The sequence below is a fragment of the Calidris pugnax genome, unplaced genomic scaffold (genome assembly GCF_001431845.1).
Source record: "Calidris pugnax isolate Ruff unplaced genomic scaffold, ASM143184v1 scaffold133, whole genome shotgun sequence".
Lineage (NCBI taxonomy): Eukaryota > Metazoa > Chordata > Aves > Charadriiformes > Scolopacidae > Calidris > Calidris pugnax.
Genome location: NW_015090977.1, coordinates 6,681,317 through 6,708,140, shown reverse-complemented (window position 1 = coordinate 6,708,140; position 26,824 = coordinate 6,681,317). Strand labels below are relative to the sequence as shown.

The 26,824-nt window shown below is 51.5% G+C and overlaps 1 protein-coding gene across 1 annotated transcript in view; it reads left to right on the top strand.

Moving 5' to 3' along the window:
• Positions 1–26,824, top strand: part of GATSL2 (GATS protein-like 2) — a 101,677-nt gene that overhangs the window by 66,283 nt on the left and 8,570 nt on the right. Inside the window, exons 5-7 of the mRNA XM_014953034.1 lie at positions 22,925–23,118; positions 23,992–24,124; positions 25,197–25,320. Coding sequence (XP_014808520.1) covers positions 22,925–23,118; positions 23,992–24,124; positions 25,197–25,320 — 451 coding nt within the window. The remainder of the gene's footprint in view (positions 1–22,924; positions 23,119–23,991; positions 24,125–25,196; positions 25,321–26,824) is intronic.

Below are 26,824 nucleotides of genomic sequence, written 5' to 3'. Positions count from 1 at the left end.
ACGACAGGGTTCGTAGCTCCATTGTATAAATAAGGAAAGCTGAAGAAAGATGATGAAAGTAGCACCAAAACTTCATGGGAAGTGTCTGCTGCTCCGGGGTGGGTCTGCTCTGGGGGTTGGATTTGCAGCCTGGTATTTCTGAGGGGCTACAAATCCAGCCTCTGGATGGATTTGCATCCATCCCAGAGCAGCCCTTGCGCAAAATCAGTCTCTGCGTGTCCCAGGGTGGGGAGAGGCTTTTGAAAAATTGCCCCTCAATTAGAAAGTTGATGTAGGAGTTGGGCTTTAGATCAGCTTTCTTCCAACTGCGAGGCTTGTTTTTCCTGGAGGACCCTGCGGGGCAGCAGGAGAACGGGCAGCAGCTCGTAGTCGTCCTGCATCGTTTCCACAAAGCATGAAGATAAGTACCACCAGCAACCTGGAATGCAGGGAGGGCTCAGGTTTTGCCAACCAACCAAGCATGCAGAAGCAAAGAAAAAAAAAAAAACAAACCCCACTGCCTCCTCTTGGCTCCGTTCAGCTAACCCTTCTATCCTGGGCAGTTTTATTCCCAGTTTCTAGCCTGCCCTCCTGCATCTCTCTCTATCCTGGCAAAGGAAGTGCTGTGATCAAATGCTAATGCTCAGGAAGATCTAGCTGTGAGCAGCAGCGCTGGCATCCTGCTGTTTAATTTTCCTTGTCGTGGGCTGCAGCCATCAGTGGTTGGGGCTGGTCTGTCCTCCTCCCTCCCAGCGCTAAATACGTGGTGTGCCCTATCTCCTTATCGGGGCTGGCTTTGTTTACTTGCATAATTCCCTCGGTGCCTTATCAGATTAGCATGATTTCAAAGTGTTAAGAGCATCAGTGCCTGAAAGAGTTCCGCACTCACTCTTGCCTTGACCTCCCTCTGTTCAGATGGGATGCAAACACATCCCTGATAATAGAAAACTGCCTGGACAGAGGTGGTTTTCATCCTAGATTAGCAAGAAGCGTGGAGACCTGTTAGAAAAGGAGAGAGGCTTCCTCATGTTCAGCCTGAGACCTTATAGTGGCCTTTCAGTACCTGAAGGGTGCCTATAGAAGAACTGGAGAAGGACTCTTTACCAGGAAGTGTAGTGACAGGACAAGGGGAAATGGTTTTAAATTGGAAGAAAAAAGATTCAGATTAGATCTCAGGAAGAAATTTTTTACCATGAGGGTGGTGAGACACTGGCCCAGGTTGCCCAGGGAAGTTGTGGATGCCCCATCCCTGGAGGTGTTCAAGGCCAGGCTGGATGTGGCCTTGAGCAACCTGCTCTAGTGGGAGGTGTCCCTGCCCATGGCAGGGGGTTGGAACTCAATGATCTTTAAGGTCCCTTCCAACCCTAACCATTCTATGATTCTATGTAGTTGCTTTAATCCTCATTATGTCTTTGGTATCTGGGGTTTTTCTGGGTTGGTGTTCAGGAGCGGTGGAGAAAGCCCCCGTGTCCCACAGTGGAGGCCACGAGGGCTTCCCTAGGTCACAGGGAGAGGGGGTGGTTCCTCTTGGTCCTCATGGGTTGGGGAACAAGACCCGTCTGAGCAAATGTCTCATTTCTCCTGGGTGAGTTTGGAGGTTTGATTTGTTTAAAGAAGGGCTTTGACCTTTAAAGAGATTACACTGGAGCCAACCACAGTCGTCCCTTCTTCCCACCCTCCTCCTCCGACAGCAAGAGTAGAGCACGTTACGTGTATGTGAGCATTATGTCAGCACCAAGGAATAATGAGATCTTCCTGTTCCTAACAGTGGCAGGAATAATCAGATCTTCAATAACCAGTGTCTTCATAACATGCAGCGCAACGAAGGACTTTGGTGTGTGTGCTGCTGAGGAGCAGGGTTGGAGAGGGACACCCAGTCCCTGAGAGGATGCTCCTCTGCAAGGGAGCTGGGTCTGTCTGAGCTGGTACCTGCTGGAAGTGTTTGCCTTGTGGCCAGTTGGCTCATCCACATCCCTGGCACAGCTGGGAGCTGGTTACAGAGTAGTTTTGCCTTTCTTGGAGTGCTGGGTACAGCAGAAAACAGGCTTGTGGTATAACTGGGCAGGTATAGAATCATTGAATCATACAATCGTCTAGGTTGGAAGGGACCTTAAAGATCATCTAGTCCAACCATCAACCTAACTCTGACAAAAAAATAAATAAGAAATTATAAATAAATAAAAAACCACCACTAAGCCATATTCCTGAGGACCATGTCAACCTGTCTTTTGAACACCTCCAGGGATGGTGCCTCAACCACTTCCCTGGGCAGCCTGTTCCAATGCTGGAGGTATCTTTAGTCCCAGCCAGAATAAATGTGCTGTGCTGTCCCTGTCCATACCATTCCACCCACGCGGTGTCAGCAGCCCCTCCAGCTCCCTCCTGTCCCCCTTTTGCTGGTTGCAAAAGCATCCACCGGCCCTGTTCCTGTTGGAGCTTGGGCTCAGCCCCAGCCAAGCCTTGACTTTTGTATCCAGAAAGATCTATCGTTATCCCCTCTTGCTTTCACCCTTCCCTCACCACCCTCCCCTCAAATTCCCACCCCTGGCCTTGCTGAATAATTTCAAGGTGCTAATTGCCCCGCAACGCAGCTGATCCATTGATCTGGAACACAAACAGTCTCGAGGTAATTTTCTGTCTGAGCCAGTCTGGGGCTTACGCAAGTGCTGGTGTTTGTTTCCTTGTTTTTAATTTCCTGCAAAGAAAAGCTTTTGTGCTGCTCTCCACAAGATGCCTGTGCCTGTGTCTCAGTCGGCGGCTGCTCCGTCAGGCCACGTGGGTCTGGAGGAAAATTGACACTAACAATACCCGTTTCTTCTGTAATTGAAGTCTGTGGGTGGGAATTGAAAAGTCCTGCTCGGTCATGTCCCTCCAGCAAAACTGTTAAGTCTGTTCCTTGAGGTACCGGGTGGATTCTCTCGCCCATCTTTAGTCCTCTGTTTGGGACAGACTGAGAGCAACTCGGAGCCTTTGTCCTGTCAGAGAAATACTTGTTCTGTGAGATAAATACTTGGAGGCAGAGGTTGCTGGGGTTGCTCATCTCTGAGGATTCAGACATCCCTTTCTGTAACAGCTAACTGCAAAATACCCCAACGCTGGGCAACCACCAGCCACGGGAAGATTGCCACACGCATCCTGCCCAGCAAAGAGTTAATTTTCCCCTGGCTATTGCTTCCAGCAGCCGTCAGCAGAAGCCTTGTGCCTTCCAAAGGCTGGATGTGGAGGGGCGGGGGTGTTCAGATGATGTAATGTCAGCAACTCCCAGCGATGGGCTAGTAGGAGGCTATGCAAAAATAAACTCATCTGCATTCCTTGCTCTCCCCAGCCTGCCTGCGCAGGTTGGCTTCACCTGCAGGACTCGCTTCCTACCTTTTAAATAGAATCGGGGGTTGTTTTGCTAACCAGGACCCAGGGCAAGGCTGGTGGGGCAGCTGTGGGGTGATGTGGGGATGCGCAGGGTGATGTGGGGCTGTGCAGGGTGATGTGGGGATGTGCAGGGGGATGCGCAGGGTGATGTGGGGCAGCTGTGGGGTGATGTGGGGCTGCACAGGGTGATGTGGGGCTGTGCAGGGTGATGTGGGATGCACAGGGTGATGTGGGGCAGCTGCAGGGTGATGTGGGATGCACAGGGTGATGTGGGCCAGCTGCAGGGTGATGTGGGGATGCACAGGGTGATGTGGGGCAGTTTTGGAGTGATGTGGGGCAGCTTCGGGGTGATGTGGTGCTGCGCAGGGGGATGTGGGGCTGTGCAGGGTGATGTGGGGATGTGCAGGGTGATGTGGGCTGCACAAGGGGATGTGGGGCTGTGCAGGGTGATGTGGGGATGTGCAGGGTGATGTGGGCTGCACAAGGGGATGTGGGGCTGTGCAGGGTGATGTGGGGATGTGCAGGGTGATGTGGGCTGCACAAGGGGATGTGGGGCTGTGCAGGGTGATGTGGGGATGTGCAGGGTGATGTGGGCTGCACAAGGGGATGTGGGGCTGTGCAGGGTGATGTGGGGATGTGCAGGGTGATGTGGGCTGCACAAGGGGATGTGGGGCTGTGCAGGGTGATGTGGGGATGTGCAGGGTGATGTGGGCTGCACAAGGGGATGTGGGGCTGTGCAGGGTGATGTGGGGATGTGCAGGGTGATGTGGGCTGCACAAGGGGATGTGGGGCTGTGCAGGGTGATGTGGGGATGTGCAGGGTGATGTGGGCTGCACAAGGGGATGTGGGGCTGTGCAGGGTGATGTGGGGATGTGCAGGGTGATGTGGGCTGCACAAGGGGATGTGGGGCTGTGCAGGGTGATGTGGGGATGTGCAGGGTGATGTGGGCTGCACAAGGGGATGTGGGGCTGTGCAGGGTGATGTGGGGATGTGCAGGGTGATGTGGGCTGCACAAGGGGATGTGGGGCTGTGCAGGGTGATGTGGGGATGTGCAGGGTGATGTGGGCTGCACAAGGGGATGTGGGGCTGTGCAGGGTGATGTGGGGATGTGCAGGGTGATGTGGGCTGCACAAGGGGATGTGGGGCTGTGCAGGGTGATGTGGGGATGTGCAGGGTGATGTGGGCTGCACAAGGGGATGTGGGGCTGTGCAGGGTGATGTGGGGATGTGCAGGGTGATGTGGGCTGCACAAGGGGATGTGGGGCTGTGCAGGGTGATGTGGGGATGTGCAGGGTGATGTGGGCTGCACAAGGGGATGTGGGGCTGTGCAGGGTGATGTGGGGATGTGCAGGGTGATGTGGGCTGCACAAGGGGATGTGGGGCTGTGCAGGGTGATGTGGGGATGTGCAGGGTGATGTGGGCTGCACAAGGGGATGTGGGGCTGTGCAGGGTGATGTGGGGATGTGCAGGGTGATGTGGGCTGCACAAGGGGATGTGGGGCTGTGCAGGGTGATGTGGGGATGTGCAGGGTGATGTGGGCTGCACAAGGGGATGTGGGGCTGTGCAGGGTGATGTGGGGATGTGCAGGGTGATGTGGGCTGCACAAGGGGATGTGGGGCTGTGCAGGGTGATGTGGGGATGTGCAGGGTGATGTGGGCTGCACAAGGGGATGTGGGGCTGTGCAGGGTGATGTGGGGATGTGCAGGGTGATGTGGGCTGCACAAGGGGATGTGGGGCTGTGCAGGGTGATGTGGGGATGTGCAGGGTGATGTGGGCTGCACAAGGGGATGTGGGGCTGTGCAGGGTGATGTGGGGATGTGCAGGGTGATGTGGGCTGCACAAGGGGATGTGGGGCTGTGCAGGGTGATGTGGGGATGTGCAGGGTGATGTGGGCTGCACAAGGGGATGTGGGGCTGTGCAGGGTGATGTGGGGATGTGCAGGGTGATGTGGGCTGCACAAGGGGATGTGGGGCTGTGCAGGGTGATGTGGGGATGTGCAGGGTGATGTGGGCTGCACAAGGGGATGTGGGGCTGTGCAGGGTGATGTGGGGATGTGCAGGGTGATGTGGGCTGCACAAGGGGATGTGGGGCTGTGCAGGGTGATGTGGGGATGTGCAGGGTGATGTGGGCTGCACAAGGGGATGTGGGGCTGTGCAGGGTGATGTGGGGATGTGCAGGGTGATGTGGGCTGCACAAGGGGATGTGGGGCTGTGCAGGGTGATGTGGGGATGTGCAGGGGGATGCGCAGGGTGATGTGGGGCAGCTGTGGGGTGATGTGGGGCTGTGCAGGGTGATGTGGGCTGCCCAAGGTGATGTGGGGCCGCTGTGGGGTGATGTGGAGCAGCTTCAGGGTGATGTGGGGATGTGCAGGGTGATGTGGGCTGCACAAGGTGATGTGGGGCTGTGCAGGGTGATGTGTGGCAGCTGCGCTGTGGGGTGATGTGGAGCAGGGTGATGTGGGGCAGCTGTGGGGTGATGTGGGGATGCGCAGGGTGATGTGGGGCAGTTTTGGAGTGATGTGGGGCAGCTTCGGGGTGATGTGGTGCTGCGCAGGGTGATGTGGGGCTGCACAAGGTGATGTGGGGCAGCTGTGGGGTGATGTGGAGCAGCTTCAGGGTGATGTGGGGATGTGCAGGGTGATGTGGGCTGCACAAGGTGATGTGGGGCTGTGCAGGGTGATGTGTGGCAGCTGCGGGGTGATGTGGGGCTGTGCAGGGTGATGTGGGATGCACAGGGTGATGTGGGGCAGCTGTGGGGTGATGTGGGGCTGTGCAGGGTGATGTGGGATGCACAGGGTGATGTGGGGCAGCTGTGGGGTGATGTGGGGTAGCTGCGGGTTGTTGCAGGGCTGCACAGGGTGATGTGGGGCTGCACAGGGTGATGTGGGGCAGCTTCAGGGTGATGTGGAGCAGCTTCGGGGTAATGTGGAGCAGCTTCGGGGTGATGTGGGGCAGCTGCAGGGTGATGTGAGACAGCTGTGGGGTGATTTGGGGCTGTGTAGGGTGATGTGGGGCAGCGCAGGGTGATGTGTGGCAGCTGTGGGGTGATGCGGGGCTGCACAGTGTGATGTAGGATGCACAGGGTGATGTGGGGCAGCTGCAGGGTGATGTGAGACAGCTGTGGGGTGATTTGGGGCTGTGTAGGGTGATGTGGGGCAGCGCAGGGTGATGTGGGGCAGCTGTGGGGTGATGGGGGCTGCACAGGGTGATGTGGAGCTGCACAGGGTGATGTGGGGCAGCTTCGGGGTGATGTGGGGCAGCTGCAGGGTGATGTGAGACAGCTGTGGGGTGATTTGGGGCTGTGTAGGGTGATGTGGGGCAGCGCAGGGGGATGTGGGGCAGCTGTGGGGTGATGGGGGCTGCACAGGGTGATGTGGGGCTGCACAGGGGGATGTGGGGCAGCTTCGGGGTGATGTGGGATGAGCAGGGCGATGTGGGGCTGCGCAGGGTGATGCGGGGCTGCGCAGGGTGATGTGAGACAGCTGTGGGGTGATGTGGGGCTGTGCAGGATGATATGGGGCAGCTGCAGGGTGCTGCGGGGCTGCACAGTGTGATGTGGGGCTGTACAGTGTGATGTGAGACAGCTGTGGGGTGATTTGGGGCAGCGCAGGGTGATGTGGGGCTGCGCAGGGTGATGCGGGGCTGCGCAGGGTGATGCGGGGCTGCGCAGGGTGATGCGGGGCTGCGCAGGGTGATGCGGGGCTGCGCAGGGTGATGCGGGGCTGCGCAGGGTGATGCGGGGCTGCGCAGGGTGATGTGAGACAGCTGTGGGGTGATGTGGGGCTGTGTAGGGTGATGTGGAGCTGCACAGGGTGATGTGGGGCAGCTTCGGGGGGATGTGGGGCTGCGCAGGGGGGTGCACCCCCTCCGGGACGGCAGCTGCAGGGAATGAAGCGCAGAATGAGCTTTGCATCCCATTCCTGGGAGCAGCCTCCTCCCCAGGTGCTGCCAGCGTAGAAATGAGTAGCGGTTGTCTTTCCCCCCAAATCATAAGCAAATTTTAAAAAATGAAATACAATCCAACATCCATACCCCTCCAGAAAAGCAGCCCCTTCTCTCGAGGGGTCAGGGATGGGGCCTGTGGTTCAGACCCCTTTTTACGAAGGGGTGGAGGACAGCTCTAAGGCCCGTGTGTAAGCAGGTAGGAGAAGGGGAGATGTTGACACCAATGGCATTCTGGCTTGTATTAGAAATACCGTGACCAGCAGAAGTAGGGAGGTGATTGTCCCCCTGTACTCAGCACTGGGGAGGCCACACCTCAAGTATGTGTCCAGTTTTGGGCTCCCTACCATAAGAAAAGACATTGAGGTGCTGGAGCGGGTCCAGAGAAGGGCAACAAAGATGGTGAGGGGTCTGGACCACAAGTCTTGTGAGGAGAGGCTGAGGGAGCTGGGGGTGTTCAGCCTGGAGAAGAGGAGGCTGAGGGGAGACCTTATTGCTCTCTACAACTCCCTGAAAGGAGGGTGTAGAGAGGTGGGGGTCGGTCTCTTCTCCCAAGTCACAGGCGACAGGACAAGAGGAAATGGCCTCAAGTTACTCCAGGAGAGGTTCAGGCTGGATATTAGGAAAAAATTTTCACTGAAAGGGTTATCAGCCATTGGAATGGGCTGCCCAGGGAGGTGGTTGAGGCACCATCCCTGGAGGTGTTCAAAAGACAGGTTGATGTAGTGCTGGGAGATATGGTTTAGTGATGGTGTTGCTTTTTGTTTGTTGTGTGGGTGTTTATTTTCATCAAAATTAGGTTGACGGTTGGACAAGATGATCTTTAAGGTCCCTTCCAACCTAGAAGATTCTGTGATTTTGTGATGACCTCTGGAATAGTTCAACACCTCCCAGCCGAGGAAAGGTTTTCCCAGTTCAGCCAAAGTACTGAAATGTCCCCTCTGTCTGTCCACAAGTTCACAGATAAAGTAGGAAAGGGGAGGTAGAAAGAAAGAAACATCTCACAGACTGGAAACGGAGTGGCTGTGAACCCTTTTCCCAGCACCATCCTATCTCTCCTGCATGGTGGGTACTGGCAGGAGACGGGCACAGAGCAGAGCTCAGCTGGACTGCGTGGCTGGCAGCTGGGAAGGGTCTTTGCTTTTTATGATGATGGACTGAGCTGACGAGTGGCAATCAGGTATCATCCTTACAATGATGGGTTGGGTAGCCAGCACGCCCAGGTTTCTCTCTGGTTTGCCCACAGATGTGTCTGCGCTGCCCTGAAAGTCCCTTTTAAAGTGATGTAATTGCTTGGGTGGTGTTTTGAGTCCGTTCTGTCATCTCAGAGTGAGATGGGAATACCCGAAAAATGGACCTGTGTGATCGTCTGTCATTGGACACGGTCGAAACTGTCTCTGGGCTGACTCTGCAGCATGTATCCAGAACATCTCCAAGAAAGAAGTCTTCTCCTCCACATCTTTTAACTGGAACAAGGGGAGGGGGGCATTTGGAAAAAACAACTTCAAAAGTTGGAGGGCTTGACGTTTTCGTGTAAAGGTATTTGCCTTGCAGAGCCCTGCTCTAGCGCTGGACATCGGAGACCCACTCAAGTGTTAAAAATGACATTTCTCATTCATTTTGCTGCTGTGGCCACGTCTGTGGCTCTGGACAGGGCCCAGGATGGAGACAAGACTCTCACCGTGAACATAGAACCCCAGCAGCATTTCCAGAAACAGCTTCACTGAGCTTTTCTTCTTGCCACAACCTTCATCTCAGGCGCAGGTGAAGGGCCAGAGTGAGCCTGAGGGCTTCCAGGAGGCCAGGGAGAAATGATGGTAGCAGCAAAACCCCTGCAAAGCCCACTCATCAGACACTAAATACCCAGTGGGGAGTGAGGGACAGGCACGTGAGCTCACGTGGGGCCTCAGAGATTTGTGCTGGGTGCCTCTGGTGAAGCAGCTGGGGCTGCAGGAGGTCTGGTAGATGTGCAGCAGAACCTGTCACTGCTGGGGTAGGGGGTTAAGGTGGGACAAGCAGAGACTCCAGGCAGAGTTTCTGGCCTCTGCCTGCAGTGCCCGGGAAGCTGCAGGGACAGCACTTGGTGGTTGTGGAGTTCAGCTCCCCGTGGGGTGGACACAGGGATGGACACAGGGATGGGGTGGACACAGGGATGGTGACTCGTTGCTTGAAGATGGGGAAGCTGAGACTGGAAGGGATGTTTGCTGGTTTTCAAGGAAATACGTTGTGCTTCAGGTGGCCAAAGGTCTCTCTCCTGCAAAGGGAACTTGCAGTGCAAACACATTCTTTTCCCACTGGGAAATCCTGGCCGTTCATTAATGCAAGGGGATCCAGCTGCTCTCCAGATGCAGGCCAAAGGAGTCACTTGTTTGGGTTGTAGGTTGGAGCCTAACGGAAGGAGAAGAAAGCAACTGCTTGGATTTCTGCAGCTGTTGCTGGTTTTCCTGCTTCAGAGGGAAAGAGGAGGCGTGGAGACCCCTCACTCCGGTGGCACAGGCACTGCTGGGGGTGGCTCCGGGTGCCACCGTGCTGTGAACACAGGTGGCTTTGGGAAAACGGCATGAAATGAAAATACCAGGAGACAAATGAAGGGGAGCTGCTTCTTTAAGTGCACTGGGACGGGTGGCCAAGTCACATCTCCTGAGCTTATTTTTTGATGCTATTACTGTAACACCCGGGAACCACAGTGCTCTGTGCTGCCAGTATCTCACATGCATATTGCAAGAGAGCAGTGCTCTGTGCTGCCAGTATCTCACATGCTTATCGCAAGAGAGAAGCACTTTAGCAACCACTAATGTGGATGGGAGACACAGGTGAGGACATTTAGATACCATTTAGATGCAGTACTGAGGAATATGGTGTAGGGGAGGACTTTGTAGAGTAGGGTAGATGGTTGGGCTTGATGATCCCAAGGGTCTCTTCCAACCTGAATGATTCTATGATTCTATGACATGATGTGCTCAAGGTCACCTCACAAGCTAGTGGCGGAGGAAGGCAGGTGAGCCATGTCTGCTGGGGCTGTGATGGACTCACAGCATCCCTCCGCAATGCTACCACCCTTGCCACTGCCCCAGCATCCCTCCATGTGGGCTGTCTGTCTGTCTGTCTGACAGGGCTGGGGCACCTGTGAAGCAGCCTCCAGCTCTATGTACCCCTAAAGCCAGCAGCCAGCTGGGGAAGGAGTATAAAAAAGTCTGGAAGAGAGAGAGATGCTGTTGCTGCAGCCAGAAGAGAATTCATCCCAGGAACTGGCTGCTCCGGGAAACACCGGTGCTAAAATGCTGGGGGAAATCAGCAAATGGTTTCATGTTTTCCAACCTGTAGTTGATATATACTCCAATTCCCCCTTATTTAACAGAGAAATACGCAGTGGGAATAAGAAGAAACATATTTCACTTCTTTTTCTGAATATTGATGCAAGTTAGCATTATGTAGGCTCCCCAGCACCTCAGCACTATTTTCAATTACAAAAAATTCTCCCTACCTGCAGCACGCTGTATTCGTCCTTTAAATATCATTGCTCCTTTCTTCCATAAAAAGCTTCCGAGAACTTGTGCAAATATTTGCTTGCTGTTTTGGATAGTCACCAAATCCAGGAGCGCGGTTCTACAAGCGAGCTGTGTTCTGCTGGAGGACTCCAGCTCCTGCCAGAACTCGGTGCAAACACCTTGTCCTCAGGCCCAGGGTGCTGCAGGGAGGAAGGGACCCACATCTCCAACTTGGGAGGGCATCTGTCACCATCTAGATCAAAAGCAGCAAGGCAGAGAGGAGGGGGAGAACTTTGTCTGCTGTGCTTTCTCTTCACCACCTCAGCGGTCAGCTGCTCTTCAATTCTGGCTCTGCTCTCTGGTTTGGAGAGGAGGAGGCTGAGGGGAGACCTCATTGCCCTCTACAACTCCCTGAAAAGAGGGTGTAGAGAGGTGGGGGTTGGCCTCTTCTCCCAAGGGAATAATGACAGGAGCAGAGGGAATGGTCTGAAGTTGGGGCAGGGGAGGTTTAGATTAGATATTGGGAAGAATGACTTTCCTGAGAGGGTGGTCAGCACCTGCCCAGGGAGGTGGTGGAGTCACCATCCCTGGAGGTATTTAAGAAACGTGTCGATGTGGCTCTTCAGGGCATGCTCTAGTGCCTGAGAGTGTTGGGTTGTGTCTGTTTGTGGTTTGGGGTTTTTTTGTGTCTGTGTGGTTTTGTTTGGGGTTTTTTTTTGGTTGGGTTTGTTTGGTTTTTTTTGTGGTTGGACTCGATGATCTCAAAGGTCCCTTCCAACCGTGAAGATTCTGTGATTCTGTGATCTCCGTGCTGAACACACGGCAGAAATGTAACCCGTGCCCACAGAGGCCTGGGGTGTAGAGACACAGCCCCATCCCTGCAAGAAAAGAGCAAAGTGTTAAAATCACTCTCGCAGCCACTGGTGTTCCAGTGACCAGGACCAGCTGGGGAGCCAGGAGAAGCTGGAGGTCCTGATACCTTCAGCAAAGGCACATCTTCTAGAAGCTTTCTCTTCCCTATCTGCAGTGATTATCTTTGAATTACATCATTTACAAGCCATGCCTCCTCTTTTAACAGGTGCAAGTCTTTGCAAATATAATGGTATTTTCATTATGGTGGGAGGAAATAAGGGAGGCCTACAGGAGAGATGGGGAGGGACTCTTCATCAGGGATTGGAGCCTTAGGATGAGGGGGAAGGGTTTTAAACTGGAAGAGGGGAGATTGAGATGAGATCTCAGGAAGAACTTCTTTGCTGTGAGGGTGGTGAGAGCCTGGCCCTGGTTGCCCAGAGAAGCTGTGGCTGCCCCATCCCTGGAGGGGTTCAAGGCCAGGTTGGAGGGGGCTTGGAGCATCCTGGCATGGTTTGGAGCAACCTGGTCTGGTGGGAGGTGTCCCTGCCCAGGACAGGGGTGTAGAACTCGATGATCTTTAAGGTTCCTTCCAACCCAGACCATTCTGTGCTCCTATGAAATGGGCTTGTGGTGGCTGGGGCTGTGTGGGGCTGTGAGTGTTGGTGGGCTCTGGAGTGTGAGGTTGTGGCCAAGCCTGAACTGAGCAGCAGCGCTGGGTTGGACCTGGGGTGTGCTCAGGTGTGTGTGCATCATGGGCTGTCCAACCTGCTGCTTCCAGAAATGTGGAATGTGCCCAGGCCAGAGAGCCCCAGGCTGCATGCTTCTTGGTTCTTAAAGTCAGAAAAAGGACCAGACAGTTTTAATCTGGCTTTTGCCAGCTTTTTGCAGTCACAACAGGCTCTAGCAACAACATTCACTTTATTTTAGCTCTTCCCTGAGAATGGGCTTTTCAGGTTCCTCTGCTTGCCTCTTTTCAGGCAGTGGAGAGATCCTGAACAGTTTATGTTGGGTAAAAGCCGCTGGTTTGTCTCCTCGGTCCCAGCGGTGTGCCAGGCGTATTGGAGTGCTGGAACTAGCCCAAATTTCTGTCTGCACCCTTAATTGGGAAACAGGGATGGGGATGAGCAGGGGACTCCAGAGGTGTAAATAGATCAGTCAGCCACATGGCGTCATCTCTGCTCTGTACAAGCGCAGTTGAGGACGTGCTGAGCAGAAAGAATAATTTTAATTAGCACATCCTCCTTCCCAAGCTCTGGAACTGGTGGAAATACATTGATGCTTCTGCTGCTTCTAACAGACTAACTAGTAAACTTTCCAGGAAGGTGCCACCCCTCAGCCTCTGCCTCATTTTATTCCTTAAAATCCACATGTCAGCAGAGGAGAGGATCCCTTTGGATCCTGAGAAAGGGATGTGTGTGTTCCCGGGGAGGCAAAGAGATGCAGCAACGAGGTGTCCTCCTCCATCCTCCCGGCGCAGGGACGGTGTCCCTGGGATGTCTTCTCTAACTCTACCATAAATGGTAAAAATACACTGACTTCTCCATCTTTAAGTGTGAAATCTCCAGCGCTGTCAAAAAGACTTTCCCACTTCTTGCGGGTTCGTGGGCTGATGTGTAACAGCGGAGAAAGTGCGCGGCGCCGTACCCTCCCTCCCTAAAAACTTCTTATAAAGGCCTTTTTAGAAGCTGCTCGGTTGTAGCACCTGCAGAAACGGTTCTGTTGTATGGGAGGGAGGATGGGGCTGGTTTTAAAAAGTAGGTGCTTCGTGTAAAAGTTTTCCAGCTGGTTTGAAAATTCAAAGTACTCAAGCACCCCTGCGAATTGTTTATGGGGCCAGTGGAACTTCAGTGGGTCTGGCTGAGCTGACACGGTGTCTCTCTGGTAGCTCCTGAAATGGCTGGAAATACTCAGCATCAAATCACTTGATGTCTCTGCTTAGGAGCTGTTTCTCGCTCTTTGACAGTGAGGCCAGAAGAAAAGCCCCAGTTGACCTCGGTGCTCTTGGAAGCAGGTTTTTGAGTCTCCCAATTTTTATAAAATTAAGGTGGGATGAATGTATTTATAATTTCTTTTCAGTAAAGGGCTTGGAGAATTCCCTTGCTTGTGAGTAGTAACAGTAGTTTCCATCAGATGGACACGGGACCTGGGGTCACTGTGTGTAATTCCCTGTGTATGCAATTTGTCCTATTCACATGAATAGTTTGAAATTCAAACCGGTTATTACGCTGGGTAGAGTTTGAATTGAATTGTCAGGAAAACATGAGAAAATTGCACTGGGTATGTTCGCCCATTCTAATGTAGACCCATAAATAGCCTTTAGATTTAGTTAATCTGTAATTGAAAGAAAATCTGTAACAGCAGACAAGGACCAGTGTGAGATAAATTTGATGTGAGGAATGAGGGAAGGTGGCTGCAGGGCTTTGGGAGCACTCCCAGGAGGTGCGGATTTGGGAAGAGCTGGTCCATCCTGGTGCTGCCCAGAGCTCAGGGAGTGAGACTTTGACAGGCTCTGGGTGCTTGGTTTTCCTTAGGGTGCTTTCTGGATTACTTCCTCCTTCTTTCCTTTTTCTTTCTTTCCCTCTGTCTCTCTGTCTGTCTTTTATGGTCTCGATAGCTGAAATTGAGAGACCTTTGCCTTTCAAACCTACCTTGGTATCCCTAGAGTAGCTCTAGCACCAACAGCTTCCTCCCTCATTGGGGAAGGAAAGATACTCAAAGAGGCCAGAGCAAACTTCCCAGTTCCTTCCATTCTCACCCTGTTTTCAGACACTTAAATCTTTGCCACACTCCCTTTGGGCAGAAATTTTCCATGCCGCTTGGCTGCCGAGTGCTGTTTTTTGCATTAACTGAAATGCTTCAGTTATGAGATGTACATAAACCTCAGCTAAACAGGTCAGCTGTTTCTTGGGAGCAAGATTTAGAAGAAATAGGGTTTTTTGTACCCACTTTATAGGTAGGAAACTGAGGCACAGAAACATTGAGGTTAAATATATAAAATGTCAAGCTGTCATTTCCTCACTGCGGAGTGTTTGAGTTTATGATCCTAACAATGTTCTTTTGACAGTTTTGTGAGTGGGATAATACCTAAATAGGAAAATGAGATGACAGGTTTCACAGCTTCCCTGTTGAGGGAGTTTGGAATAAAAAAACCTCAGTTTTGCATGCTCTGTTAGGAGAAAATGTCAAAAACACAGAAGCAGGCAGTTAGAGATGGCGAGGTTCCCCGGCTGCGGATCCAGCCCTAGAGAGGTGCCTGGGCATCCCATCAGGAGAAAGTTTGGGATGCTTTAAGAAGAGCAATAAAAGAGATAAAAATTGAAGTTTGATGGTCCTCTGTGATCCTGGAGAAACCTGCCATCCCCTTTGCTGGTAGTACTTGGTATCTAGTGAAGGTTTGGAGCTACCAGTGCTTTAAAAATTCCTGATGTGCCGCTGGGTGAGATGTCTTGTGCCTCTGAGACTGAGCCAGAGCACAGAGGTGTGATGCTGGAGGGAGACACTGTGTTCCTCGTGTCACGACTCACGCTCGCAGGGCTGTCGTCTGTGCCCACCTCTGGCACAGGTTGCCCAGAGAGGTGGTGGATGCCCCATCCCTGGAAACATCCACAAAATTCCTGATGTGCCGCTGGGTGAGATGTCTCGTGCCTCTGAGGCTTTTAAATGGCTTTTAAAGGTCCCTTTCCACCCAAACTATTATAGAATCATAGAATGATTTGGGTGGGAAGGGACCTTAAAGCTCATCCAGTGCCACCCCCTGCCCTGGGCAGGGACACCTCCCACCAGCCCAGGTTGCTCCAAGCCCCCTCCAACCTGGCCTTGAACCCCTCCAGGGATGGGGCACCCACAGCTTCTCTTGACAACCTAGGCCAGGCTCTCACCACCCTCACAGCAAAGGTGTTCTTCCTGAGATCTCAGCTCAGTCTCCCCTCTTTCAGTTTGAAACGGTTCCCTCCCGGCCTATGGCTTCACTCCCTCATAAAGAGTCCTTCCTTATTTCTCCTGGAGCCCCTTTAGGGACTGGAAGGGGCTCTGAGGTCTCCCTGGAGCCTTCTCTTCTCCAGGCTGAACCCCCCCAACTCTCTCAGCCTGTCCTCCCAGCAGAGGGGCTCCAGCCCTCCCAGCATCTCCGTGGCCTCCTCTGGCCCCACTCCAACAGGTCCATGTCCTATTCCATGATCACCTCCAGTATTGCCCTCTGCAGAGGGTGGCAGCTGACCAAACCATTAGCATAAATGGAAAAAATTGCAAAAGCAGCTTGGTTATGAGCACGACGAGCTCGAGCTCGTTGGCACGTGAGACAATTTCCGCTGAATCAGAGCTGTGGGATTTTATTCCTTCTCTTGTACACAAAAGCACTAACTTTTTGGACCTAATCATCCTGTTTCCCAACAGGAGGCCGAGCGGCGTGCTTTCATCTCGCCTGGCCATGGTGCTGAGATAAGTCCCTTGGTGTGGGGAGTGCTCTGTGTGGGGCTCTGGGATCAAACCAACACCGAGGACTTTCTGCCCCAGCCGCGCTGCAAACTGCCTGCGGGGCTTCTTCAGAACAGTGTTTGCTCCCAGTTACTAACTGTGAATCCGGCAGCGTGTTTTGAGGCGAAAAGAAAGGGTATTGGCATCCTCTGAGAGGTTGTGATTTGCCTTCTGACACCCCCAAGGTGTTTTTGCTGCCCTGGTGGGGTCCCCGTGGCGGTGGGTGGCTTCGGCTTGTCCTTGGGGCAGAGCAAGGAGGGAAATGGGGCATCCCACAGGAATAACCCTCGTGCTTCAGGGCTGTGAGGACTGGGACACACAAAGCTGGGCGTTGGACCAGCTTCAGAGCTCCTTCTGGATATTAAGCACACTATAGGAACTGATAAATGACATCTTTACCTGCTTTATCCCCTTTCACATGGCTTTCTGAAAGTGAGAGAAACAGACTGCTCCATTTCCTAACGTTAAAGGAATATTTATTTAGCCTAATTTTGCAAAAGAGGTGAGGCTCAGGTGGCTATCCTCCTCCCACTCTCCTTCCCCCAGGATTTTGATGTGACCAGTTTCCACGGTGCCCTCAAGGATAAAAAAATTCCTAAAAACTTTTCCGAGCAGAGGCATCCAGTTCAAACACACGCACTTCATTAGACTTCAGGGAAACCACACCAGTGGGTGCTGGAAACCTACCTTGGGCATCCCAGCTCCCCATGGGCACATTGATGCCTTGGCTATCGCATGCTCTTCTCGACATCCCCCATCTGCAGCCCCTCCCCAGTGACCACACGATAAAGCCCACAGAGAAATCAGAAAGATGCCCGGGCTTTGGATCAGGCTTTACGACCTGAGATAATCCCTCACTTCATTATAGGCTGGGATTTTAAAACTGCAGAGCAATGAAAAGCTTCCACTGGGCAGTGGGAAGAGAACCCTTTAATAAACATAAAAAATCCTATCAAAAATATATGTACATAAACTGTGCTGCCACATAGAGGCATTGGCGACAGCTCTCCCAATTTATCATAAATTTTGCAGTTGGCAGCACTTTTATTTTTAATGCCTGACCATTGGAGTCCTGCTATCGCAGGAGCCTTTTTCTCTATTTTTTTAGTTCAAGGAAGAGTCTAGCTGTCATTTTTGCAGAAGGAGGGCTGTAAAAGATGAAATAAGCACAGTGTAAGGGATCTAAAGCCAGAAGGCTGGTCAGAAATCTACACTATTTTTAAACTTAATTATTTTTTAATGTTTGGAGTTAGCTGTGGCTGCAAACATAGTCCTGTAATGATGAGTTGAAGTCCTGTAACGAGCAGTTGGTTCATTCAGAGTACCAGAACAAATCAAGGAGTAGCACATCACCCAGAGTACTCTGCTGTAATGCAAAAATGTGTGTACTGAGTGAAGATAAGCTCTTAGGAGACGGTCCCACCTACCACAGCAAAGAAACAAACCAGCTGAGCACCTTCATTTCTCTCTATGCACTACAGTAAATCCATCACACACCTCCAGTTTCACTTGAATTCACCGTGTCAGCCTGAAAGCTGATGGGTGTCCTCAGGTGGGTATCTAATTGCCATTAAGTTGGAGTGAGGGCCCCAGAAAACAGCTCCGAGGGTATCCTTCTGGAGGAAGGGAATAAGTCTGGGGTTGGCAGGGCTTTGTGCAGCTCTGATCCAGGTACCAGTGTGGGCAGGGGAGGTGCATTTCTGCTGTGGAACTGTGCATTTGCCAGGGGCCAGGGGGTGAGTCAGTGGCAGTGCCACCATCACCAACCAGGAGCTCCTGGTTCCCAGCCTGGCCCAGCTGCAGAGGCACAGCGGCCTCCCTGCCAACAGATGGAAGCAAGCTGATTTCTCAAGCACTTTGATGAGAGAAGGAAGGTTAGGAATAGCCTCTGGCTCTTTCCAGAGAAAGTGTCAGGGCTGAGGGAGAATTTCGGAGGAGGAGATCAGGGAAGGAGGAGGAGGCCAGCAGGCCAAGGGAGGTCATCCTGCCCCTCTGCTCTGCCCTGGGGAGGCCCCATCTGGAGCACTGTGTCCAGTTCTGGGCTCCCCAGTTCAAGAAGGACAGGCAACTACTGGAGAGGGTACAGCAGAGGGCCACAAAGATGATGGGGGGCCTGGAGTATCTCTCTTACGAGGAGAGGCTGAGGGACTTGGGTCTGTTTAGTCTTGAGAAGAGAAGGCTGAGGGGGGATCTGATCAATGCTTATAAATACTTAAAGGGAGGGAGTCAGGAAGACGGAGCTGGTCTTTTCTCAATGGTGCCCAGTGACAGGACAAGAGGAAATGGGCACAAACTTGAGTATAAGAAGTTCCACCTAAACATGAGGAGGAACTTCTATACTGTGAGAGTGGTAGAGCACTGGAACAGGCTGCCCAGGGAGATGGTGGAGTCTCCTTCTATGGAGACATTCAAAAACTGCCTGGACATGTTCCTGTGCAACCTGCTCTAGGTAGACCCACTTCGGTGGGGGAGTTGGACTAGATGATCTCCAGAGGTCCCTTCCAACCCCATATGATTCTATGATTCTATGATTTTCCAGTTATCTCCCCTTTCTTATGAGAAATTAGAATGCATTTCAATTGGGTACAGAAAGGGGGAAGAAGCTCTGGTGCTGTTGCACTTCCTCAGAGCATCTTGCACATTTTCCAGCACTCCTGCAGAGCAGGAGGACTCTCTCCCAGTGCTTTCCCTCCAGCCATATGGGGTACATGAGGCTGAGGGGTCCCCGGGGTGGAAAACAGAGGCAGAAAAATGTTTCTGGTTTTTCCACCGTTATGTAGACCCACACCGTCCCTCTGACTCTTCGGTCAGGGCTGTAAACCAGGAGAATTTCCTTCCCTGCTTGCTGTGGCCACTTTGGCTGCTTGCAAAGACCCATCATCTGGCTGGCATCCTCCCGAAGGTATTTTTAGAGTGCGGCGTGGAGCAGCACCAGCTCACGGTGCTTACAGCGTCCTGTAGCGCTCCGGCAGCAGCAATTCAGTCCCTGTTTGGGTTTCGGCCAACGTTTGTTGTCCTCACTGGAAATGGTATTGATTACTTGAACTCAGGAGCCAATTATGGCCGATATGATACTTGCCACCTCACATCCCAGAATGACGTCTGCCACGGAGGCTGCTCCGCTTCATCTCTTCCTACCAAATGGGCCAGTGAGGCTCCAGACAGACCTCTGGCCTTTTAAATCACCCGTGGTGTGAATAAGCTGGTTAATTCATGCTGTAAACCTTATTTGACATGTGTTTGTTGGGTTTGGTTTGAGCAGGGATTGGCATTTATTTAGTGTCTCCCTTGGAGGAGCTGTGTCTGTCTGTCTGCTTGATGGCACTGCTTCCATGGCACAGATTCCATGCTGTGGGGAGAATTTCAGATGAGAGAAGCTGCTGTGCCCATGGAGAGCACTACCACGAGCTGCTGGAGCCCACCAGCCATTGGTACCTAGTGCTGCACTGCCAGGAGACACCATACATGAGATGAAGGGCTGTGCTTGGGCTGTCAGGATGACCACACCTTGTTGGTGGGGTTCCATGCCAGCTAAGGAGTCTGTGACCCTCCTCTGCTTCTCAGTGATGGTTGTGGTGATGGCTACGGAGCCTGCAAGAAGCTGAACCACTCCTGGGTGCCTGCTCCTGGCGTCAGATCTGCAGATGTTATACAGCAAAACCACAAAAATTGGGGCTTCACCCCAGTGCACACTCAAAACAAAGACCCTGATTCTAGTAAAGAAAGCCCAAGTCTCTCTCCCCTTAGAGGTCAGGCAGAGATGTGGTGTCCTCTGTGATCAGAAGTGGGAGTGACCTGCACACTGATAAACCAGTAGCGAGAGGATGTTGGGAGCCCAACAGAGAAATCTCTGCGCCGGTCTCGCCATGCGAGGACAGGGGATGCTGCGGTGGTGAAGCTGTGGGGCATCAGGAGCTCTGCTCTTCTGGGGGGCAAGTGGTGGAGATGGTGGGTTTGATGGGTTGGTGCTGAAACATGGGCGATTCCTCATTTTGCTCTTGATTTATTACCTTATTCTGCCTCACTGAGTCTGCGTTAGTGTTAATGTCTGGCGTTTTCAGCTCTCCTTGGGTTTACTGCGTTTAACGGCTTCCTGGGCAAAGCACCTTCCCACGTGGCTTATTTGGTGCTATTTCGCTGAATTTGTTGAGCCTCTAGCCTGGGTTTGTTTCATTAAAATTTGGGCTGTACTTTTCCATCTGGCTGCCTAGTGGAAATGGCGTCCAAAAGCGGTATTTCAGTCACTTTCTGTATATTTTTTGCGAAGTTAATTGAATTATGAGAGGCAGGTTACTTAAGCAAATGCAATGGCCCCTGTGACACTTCATAGGGCCTGTTAAACGCATGAAACCAAACGTGATCAACACTTTGCTGTAATTAGAAATATAACCAGCAAATCGGCCTCCTTGCCCCTTGAGGAAGAGGTTGAGGAGGTCTTCTTGGGGCAGCTCCTCCAGCACCGCTGCTGCCGGAGCGCAATGCTATAATGCCTCCATCCACCGTGAAATATGGCAACTTCCATCACATCCCTGACCCCAAAATAGGATTTAAACCGGTATTTAATGAACGGCGGCCAGGCCCACATCACCCAGATGGAGCAGGAATATCATCTGCTCTGTTTATTGAGAGGGAAATGAGTTGTGATCTCTTCTCGCTGTAGGTGGGACTGGCCAAGGAGCACAGGACCCCTAGAGCTGCTCATCCCTCGTTCGTTACTGGGGCAGCCAGGCTGCTGGAGGCTCGGGGAGAGGATGAGTTTGGAGAGAGGAAAGGTGTCACTTGACCTTTCTGTGATTTACTTGCCCGGCTGCTCTAATGGCTCGGGGATGCAGGAGCTGGAAGTGTAAATAGTGATGACGTGCAGGTGGCCTCGCCTGCGCCTGCCCGCTCCCTGCTGCCAGGGAGAAAATAGATGGCCAAACAAGGAACATCTTTTTTTTTTTTTTTTTTTTTTTTTTTTTTTTTTTTTTTTTATAGATGGCCAAACAAGGAACATCTTTTTTTTTTTTTTTTTTTTTTCTCCTTTTTCTTATTTATTTCACAGGCAAGGAGGGGAGAGGTGGGAATAAAGGAAAAAAAAAGACGTCAGCTGCTTATTAGATCAGCAGCTCTTGTTTTGAGTCCTAGCTTCTCCCTGCCAGTTGATGGAGTAAGCTTTGTTTTGGGGGTGCTTTTCTGATGATGCAAAGGGCTGTCTTGATTGGAAAACAGTGTTTTGCTGCAATAATTTTCTGCAAGCAACTTGCACTGCTCTCTCGGAGGTAACATGCTGCTGATTAATGCACAAACTTACCCGCTCTCCCTGGTGCCTGGTTTTCATTCCGTGTAAGCTCTGATTATTCAGTAAAAAAGAAACATTGGCCTATGAAGCTAAACATCAGAATGCAGCGGCAGAACTCTCAGTGTCCCCACTGTGTGCAGGCTGTTTGCTGAGGGTTATTTTCATGCCACACACCATTGAGGTTATTGAGGAGAGCAAAACGAACAGTATTTGCTATTCAGTTCATTTTTGGGTTTCCGGCACTGCCGTTGTCTCGCAGCAGCGGTGCCTGGGGAGCCGGGGGGTGTGAGGTTATGGATTTATTACATGGTGTCTGGAGCTGCAGAGAAACAGCTCCCGAAGGTCTTGCTGAAGGAGAAGGAAAGGATATGTTTGGGGGAGCCAGCAGTGGGTGGACAGAGAAGGAAAGGTGGGTATGGAGACACGAAGTGGCTTGTCTACAGTGCCAGGGCTGACTGCTGGAGCAGCGGCACTGGGATTTATATTTTCGGATTGCTGGGCTGCTCCTAACCTCTGAGCAAAGCATATAGGTTTCCGCTGGGACCTCCGCTGTGTCTTCGCCGGCTGGATCCGCATCTGAGGTCGGGTTCCTCATGCCAAGTAGATTTAACTGGGATTATGCATTTGTAAGTCTGGATCTGGATCTGAACTGTTTGTTTCTGCAATTCGCCAAACCAAAATCCAAAGTCCAGAGAATCTTGGAGAAGTTTGTGCCTTCATTCCAGAGTCTGTGTCTGGTTTTACGGGCTGCTAATACATTGAGGTTTCTTTAAGGCAGTTAATAAGTTGTATTAAATCTTTAAATGTATTTAAAGATTTTTAACTGCTTAATGACAATGGACTAGAAGCAAATGGAATGGAACTGGGGTTATTCTTAAAAAGATTTCCATTATCTTAGTATGTGATCAGCTTGTAATCTCTAGTGTATACTTTACATCACTGATCCCTTACAGAGCTGTGTGCCTCTTGTCTTCTGCTTTAGAATTGGAGGCAGCAGCCCACAGATCCATAGGTACCTGCTCTGCACCACCCAAGTCTTGGGCTAGTGCTCACGCTGCTCTGTCAAACTCTATCTCAGGTCCAGGAGACCAAAATTTGGGTTTAGGGCAGGAAAAATGAAACCAAAGAGACCAGAAAAGCTCAAGTATTTGGAGACATTGTGTGATAGAGGAGATTCAAGTTAAGTCAAAGACCTCAGGCTGTTTCCCCAGGGAGAAGTCAGCAGGGCTGGTCACCAACATCCGAGTGAATGGCTGAGGCTGGTGTAATTCCCTGTGTTGTCCTTGAAAACCTGTATGAATCCTGCAGTGGAAGTTGATGGATGTGATCATATCTAAATATGTGATATTTGTGATTGATATCTAAAAAGCAGCACAGGACCAACCTGCAAAGCAGCATGAGGGGCCCAAGGAGGTTGGCTGGATAAGCGGGCTCACCTCATTCCTTGCACTGAGGTCTGTGCTAACCACACAGGGACCAGATGGTGGACATGGCTTCCTCTGCCTCTAAAACAAACCTGTGTCTTCCCCTTCTGTCTCTTTGCAGAGCTCCCTTCCTCGGAACACTTGAGTGTGGCTGATGCGACATGGCTTGCCCTCAACGTGGTGTCTGGTGGAGGTGGCTTCTCCGGCTCCCAGCCCATTGGAGTGACCAAAATTGCCAAGTCAGTAATAGCACCTCTAGCTGACCAAAACATCTCAGTGTTCATGCTCTCCACCTATCAGACGGATTTCATCCTGGTAAGAGGACATGAGAAGACCAGGCAGAATCATCTGCCACCAGATGAACGCTCAGTTGGGCAGTTTTAGTGACATTTCTGGGAACAAGTTGTTTGAGGAGCAGCAGAAGTACCAAAGTCTGCTTTCCCCAGAGTTCTGTACCGTCTATGTTGGGCTTCATTTCTGGGAACAAGTTGTTTGAGGAGCAGTAGAAGTACCAAAGTCTGCTTTCCCCAGAGCTCTGTGACTTCTAGTTGGGCTCTCTGACATCTCAGGAGCTTTTCCCATGGGATGAGGCATTTGTTGGCAGGGGTTATCTGGTGTCTAATGAGAGTGCTGAGCCCACACTGCAGTCTCTCCCTTAATGGAGGCACTGGCAGCATTTCCCACTGTCACTCAGACATTGGTTTTCTGAGAGTTAGAGGAAAATAGTGTCTGCTGTCATGTTGGCTGATGATGGCCAAGAGGCTCTAAAGTTGTTTTGGGGATAGACACACAGACTTTCTTTCTGTCTCCAACACCTGTGCATGCCCTCATACAGGGCACAGCCACATAAGCTTTGTTTCCTTAGGAAACAAGGCTGAAGAAGGAGGAGTGTTGAGTTCTTGAAGGGATGCTGGAAAAGAGGTGAAATATCTCCCTCTTAGAAGTCTCCACACTCTTTCCACAGTCTTAAAAGCACTGTGATGCTTAATCCTACTGATAGTTGCAGCGGTATCACCAAATGTGCTTCTCCAGACACACATCCAGATGATAATTATCCTTAGGCACCTGCTGGCTCCAGCAGGAGTGATGTGTCTGCTTTTCTGTGCCCTGAGAGTACGTGACCTCCTCTGCAGTGTATTCTCGCTCCCGGTGCACACCATCACGGGCTAATCCTGTTGTCACCCTCAGGTACGTGAGCGAGACCTGCCCTTCGTGATGCACACGCTGGCTGCTGAGTTCACCATCCTCAGAGTGGTGAACGGGGAGACGGTGGCTGCCGATGACCTTGGGATAACAAATGGATTTGTCAAACCAAAACTGGGTAAGGAGAGGAGCAGCAATGGGCTCGGCTTGCCAGGGAGTCGGTCTCCATGACCCGTGGGGGTGAAGGTCTGCCACCGACCTTCCTTCAACATCTTGGTGAACGTTTGTCCTGTTGTAAGGTGAAAAACTATCTCAACACATGCCTGAGTGTATCCCAGTTCAATTTGAGTAGGTGCTTAACTTTCTGAGCGATGCTGATGAGCTTTGCTGAATTTGAGCCTTTTAATGCTAGCTTCACATCTGTGGGGAAAACATGCCTTTTGTAGGACAGAAGGTTCTACAATTCATTTCAGTCGCAGAAACAGCGTTATCTGTAGCCCGTACTTCCAGGTTTCAACATTTCAAAGGAAAATGCCTTATATAAAAGTTTGTTTAAGTATTTCAGTGATTGATGCACAGAGAATATTGTTGTTCAACTTTTCACACTTCCGTACCATCAGGATCAAGGCCACAGTCAGCCCAGGGCTGTACCTGGGATGTTTCCAGTCTAGAGGAACTGGCATCAAGCAAAGGGCACAATCAGGAAAAGGAACTACTTAAATACCTATGTTTACCTACACACCTGTGTGTAATTCTGTGCCCGTAACCAAACAAAGCATAGATCAGTTATTATGAAGTACCACTCAGCACTTTCTGCCCCCAGAAAGGAGGGAAAAGAGGCTGTACTGCCAGCACAGCTGGAGAAATGCCTTCCATAGCCCTGGATTTTAAATGGTGGGAGCCTGAATTTATTTCTCCTTTTCAGTTTGTGTTGCCACCTCCTTTACCTTCCCCCTTGTCTCATGTGGATGCACCCAATGGCCTGAAAGCCCCTACAAGCAGGGAGGTGACCATGCAGGACAGAGTACTGGGGATCATCTCACCCAGAGAGGACGTCACAAGAGCAGGTTGTCCCCAGGCTCCTCGTCCTTGTCTGAGAACCAGCAGGGCTTCAGGAATGAGGAGCTTTCTTACAAACACTGTCATTTTTCTCTGCGGCTGCTGCCGGTGCGTGGATAACACATCTGGTGGGACATGAACCTGCTGCAGAGGTGGCTTCATAGTTGTGTGTGTCTGTGTGTCTCTTTCAGTTCAGAGGCCTGTCATTCATCCCCTTTCCAGTCCGAGTAATATGTTCTGCGTCACCAGCCTGGATCCAGATACCCTTCCCACTGTTGCTACACTCCTAATGGATGTCATGTTTTACTCCAATGGGTAGGTCCCCATGGGGAGACGGGCTCCTGGGGGAGGTGTGGCTGGCGTCTGGAGGCACAAAGTCACATTGCTCCTCCAGGATGCCCAGGGATCTGCTGTGGCCGCATGCTGCTGTGGTGCTCTGTGCTTGGGGAGGGAGGTTTCACAGGCTCAAGAGGGTTGTCCTGACAGGTGGAAGCCAAGTAGGAGATGGAGGGTGCCCAAAGACATCCATTGGCTTTGGAAAGCTGGGCCTTTTCATATTAGAGCTAAGAGGAGTAATTTGGTCAATGTGCTGCATATCTACATATGCCCATTGGTGCCTGCAGCTCCTGGCCCACAGCCTCCTGCGAGAGGACCTTGGGGCAGGGATGGGAGAGTTGTGTCCATTGTGGGGACTGGCATTTTTTGCCCCTTCGAAATCAAAAAACTGAAAAGCTCTATAATGTGACAGGACTCAGTGTCACTTCCCTAAGTCAGTGTATGAACATACCTCATTTCACTGGCTATTTCTGCTTTAAAAGCCTTCCTCTGTTATTTTAACCACAATTAAGGGATTGGAGTACCTCCCTTACGAGGAAGGGCTCAAGGAGCTGGGGCTCTTTAGCCTGGAAAGCGAAGACTGAGGGGAGACCTTATTTATGTTTATAAGTATCTAAAGGGTGAGTTGAAGGATGTTGGAGCCAGACTCTTTTCAGTGGTTTCCAGCGATAGGATGAGGGGCAACGGGCACAAGCTGGAACATAGAAAGTTCCATTCAAATATGAGAAAAAACTTCTTTAGGGTGAGGGTGACGGAGCCCTGGAACAGGCTGCCCAGGGAGATCGTGGAGTCCCTTTCTCTGGAGATCTTCAAGACCCACCTAGTTGCAGTCCTGAGTGATGTGCTCTGGGCATTTCTGCTTTAGCAGGGGGGTTGGACCAGATGATCTCTAGAGGTCCCTTCCAACTCTGACAATTCCGTGATTCCGTATAAAGTGACAGGACTCAGTGTCACTTCCCTAAGTCAATGTATGAACATATCTCATTTCACTGGCTATATCTGCTTTAAAAGCCTTCCTCAGTTATTTTAACCACAATTAAGTGATTGGAGCACCTCCCTTACGAGGAAAGGCTCAAGGAGCTGGGGCTCTTTAGCCTGGAAAGCGAAGACTGAGGGGAGCCCTTATTTATGTTTATAAGTATCTAAAGGGTGAGTTGAAGGATGTTGGAGCCAGACTCTTTTCAGTGGTTTCCAGCGATAGGATGAGGGGCAACGGGCACAAGCTGGAACATAGAAAGTTCCATTCAAATATGAGAAAAAACTTCTTTAGGGTGAGGGTGACGGAGCCCTGGAACAGGCTGCCCAGGGAGATCGTGGAGTCCCTTTCTCTGGAGATCTTCAAGACCCACCTAGTTGCAGTCCTGAGTGATGTGCTCTGGGCATTTCTGCTTTAGCAGGGGGGTTGGACCAGATGATCTCTAGAGGTCCCTTCCAACTCTGACAATTCCGTGATTCCGTATAAAGTGACAGGACTCAGTGTCAC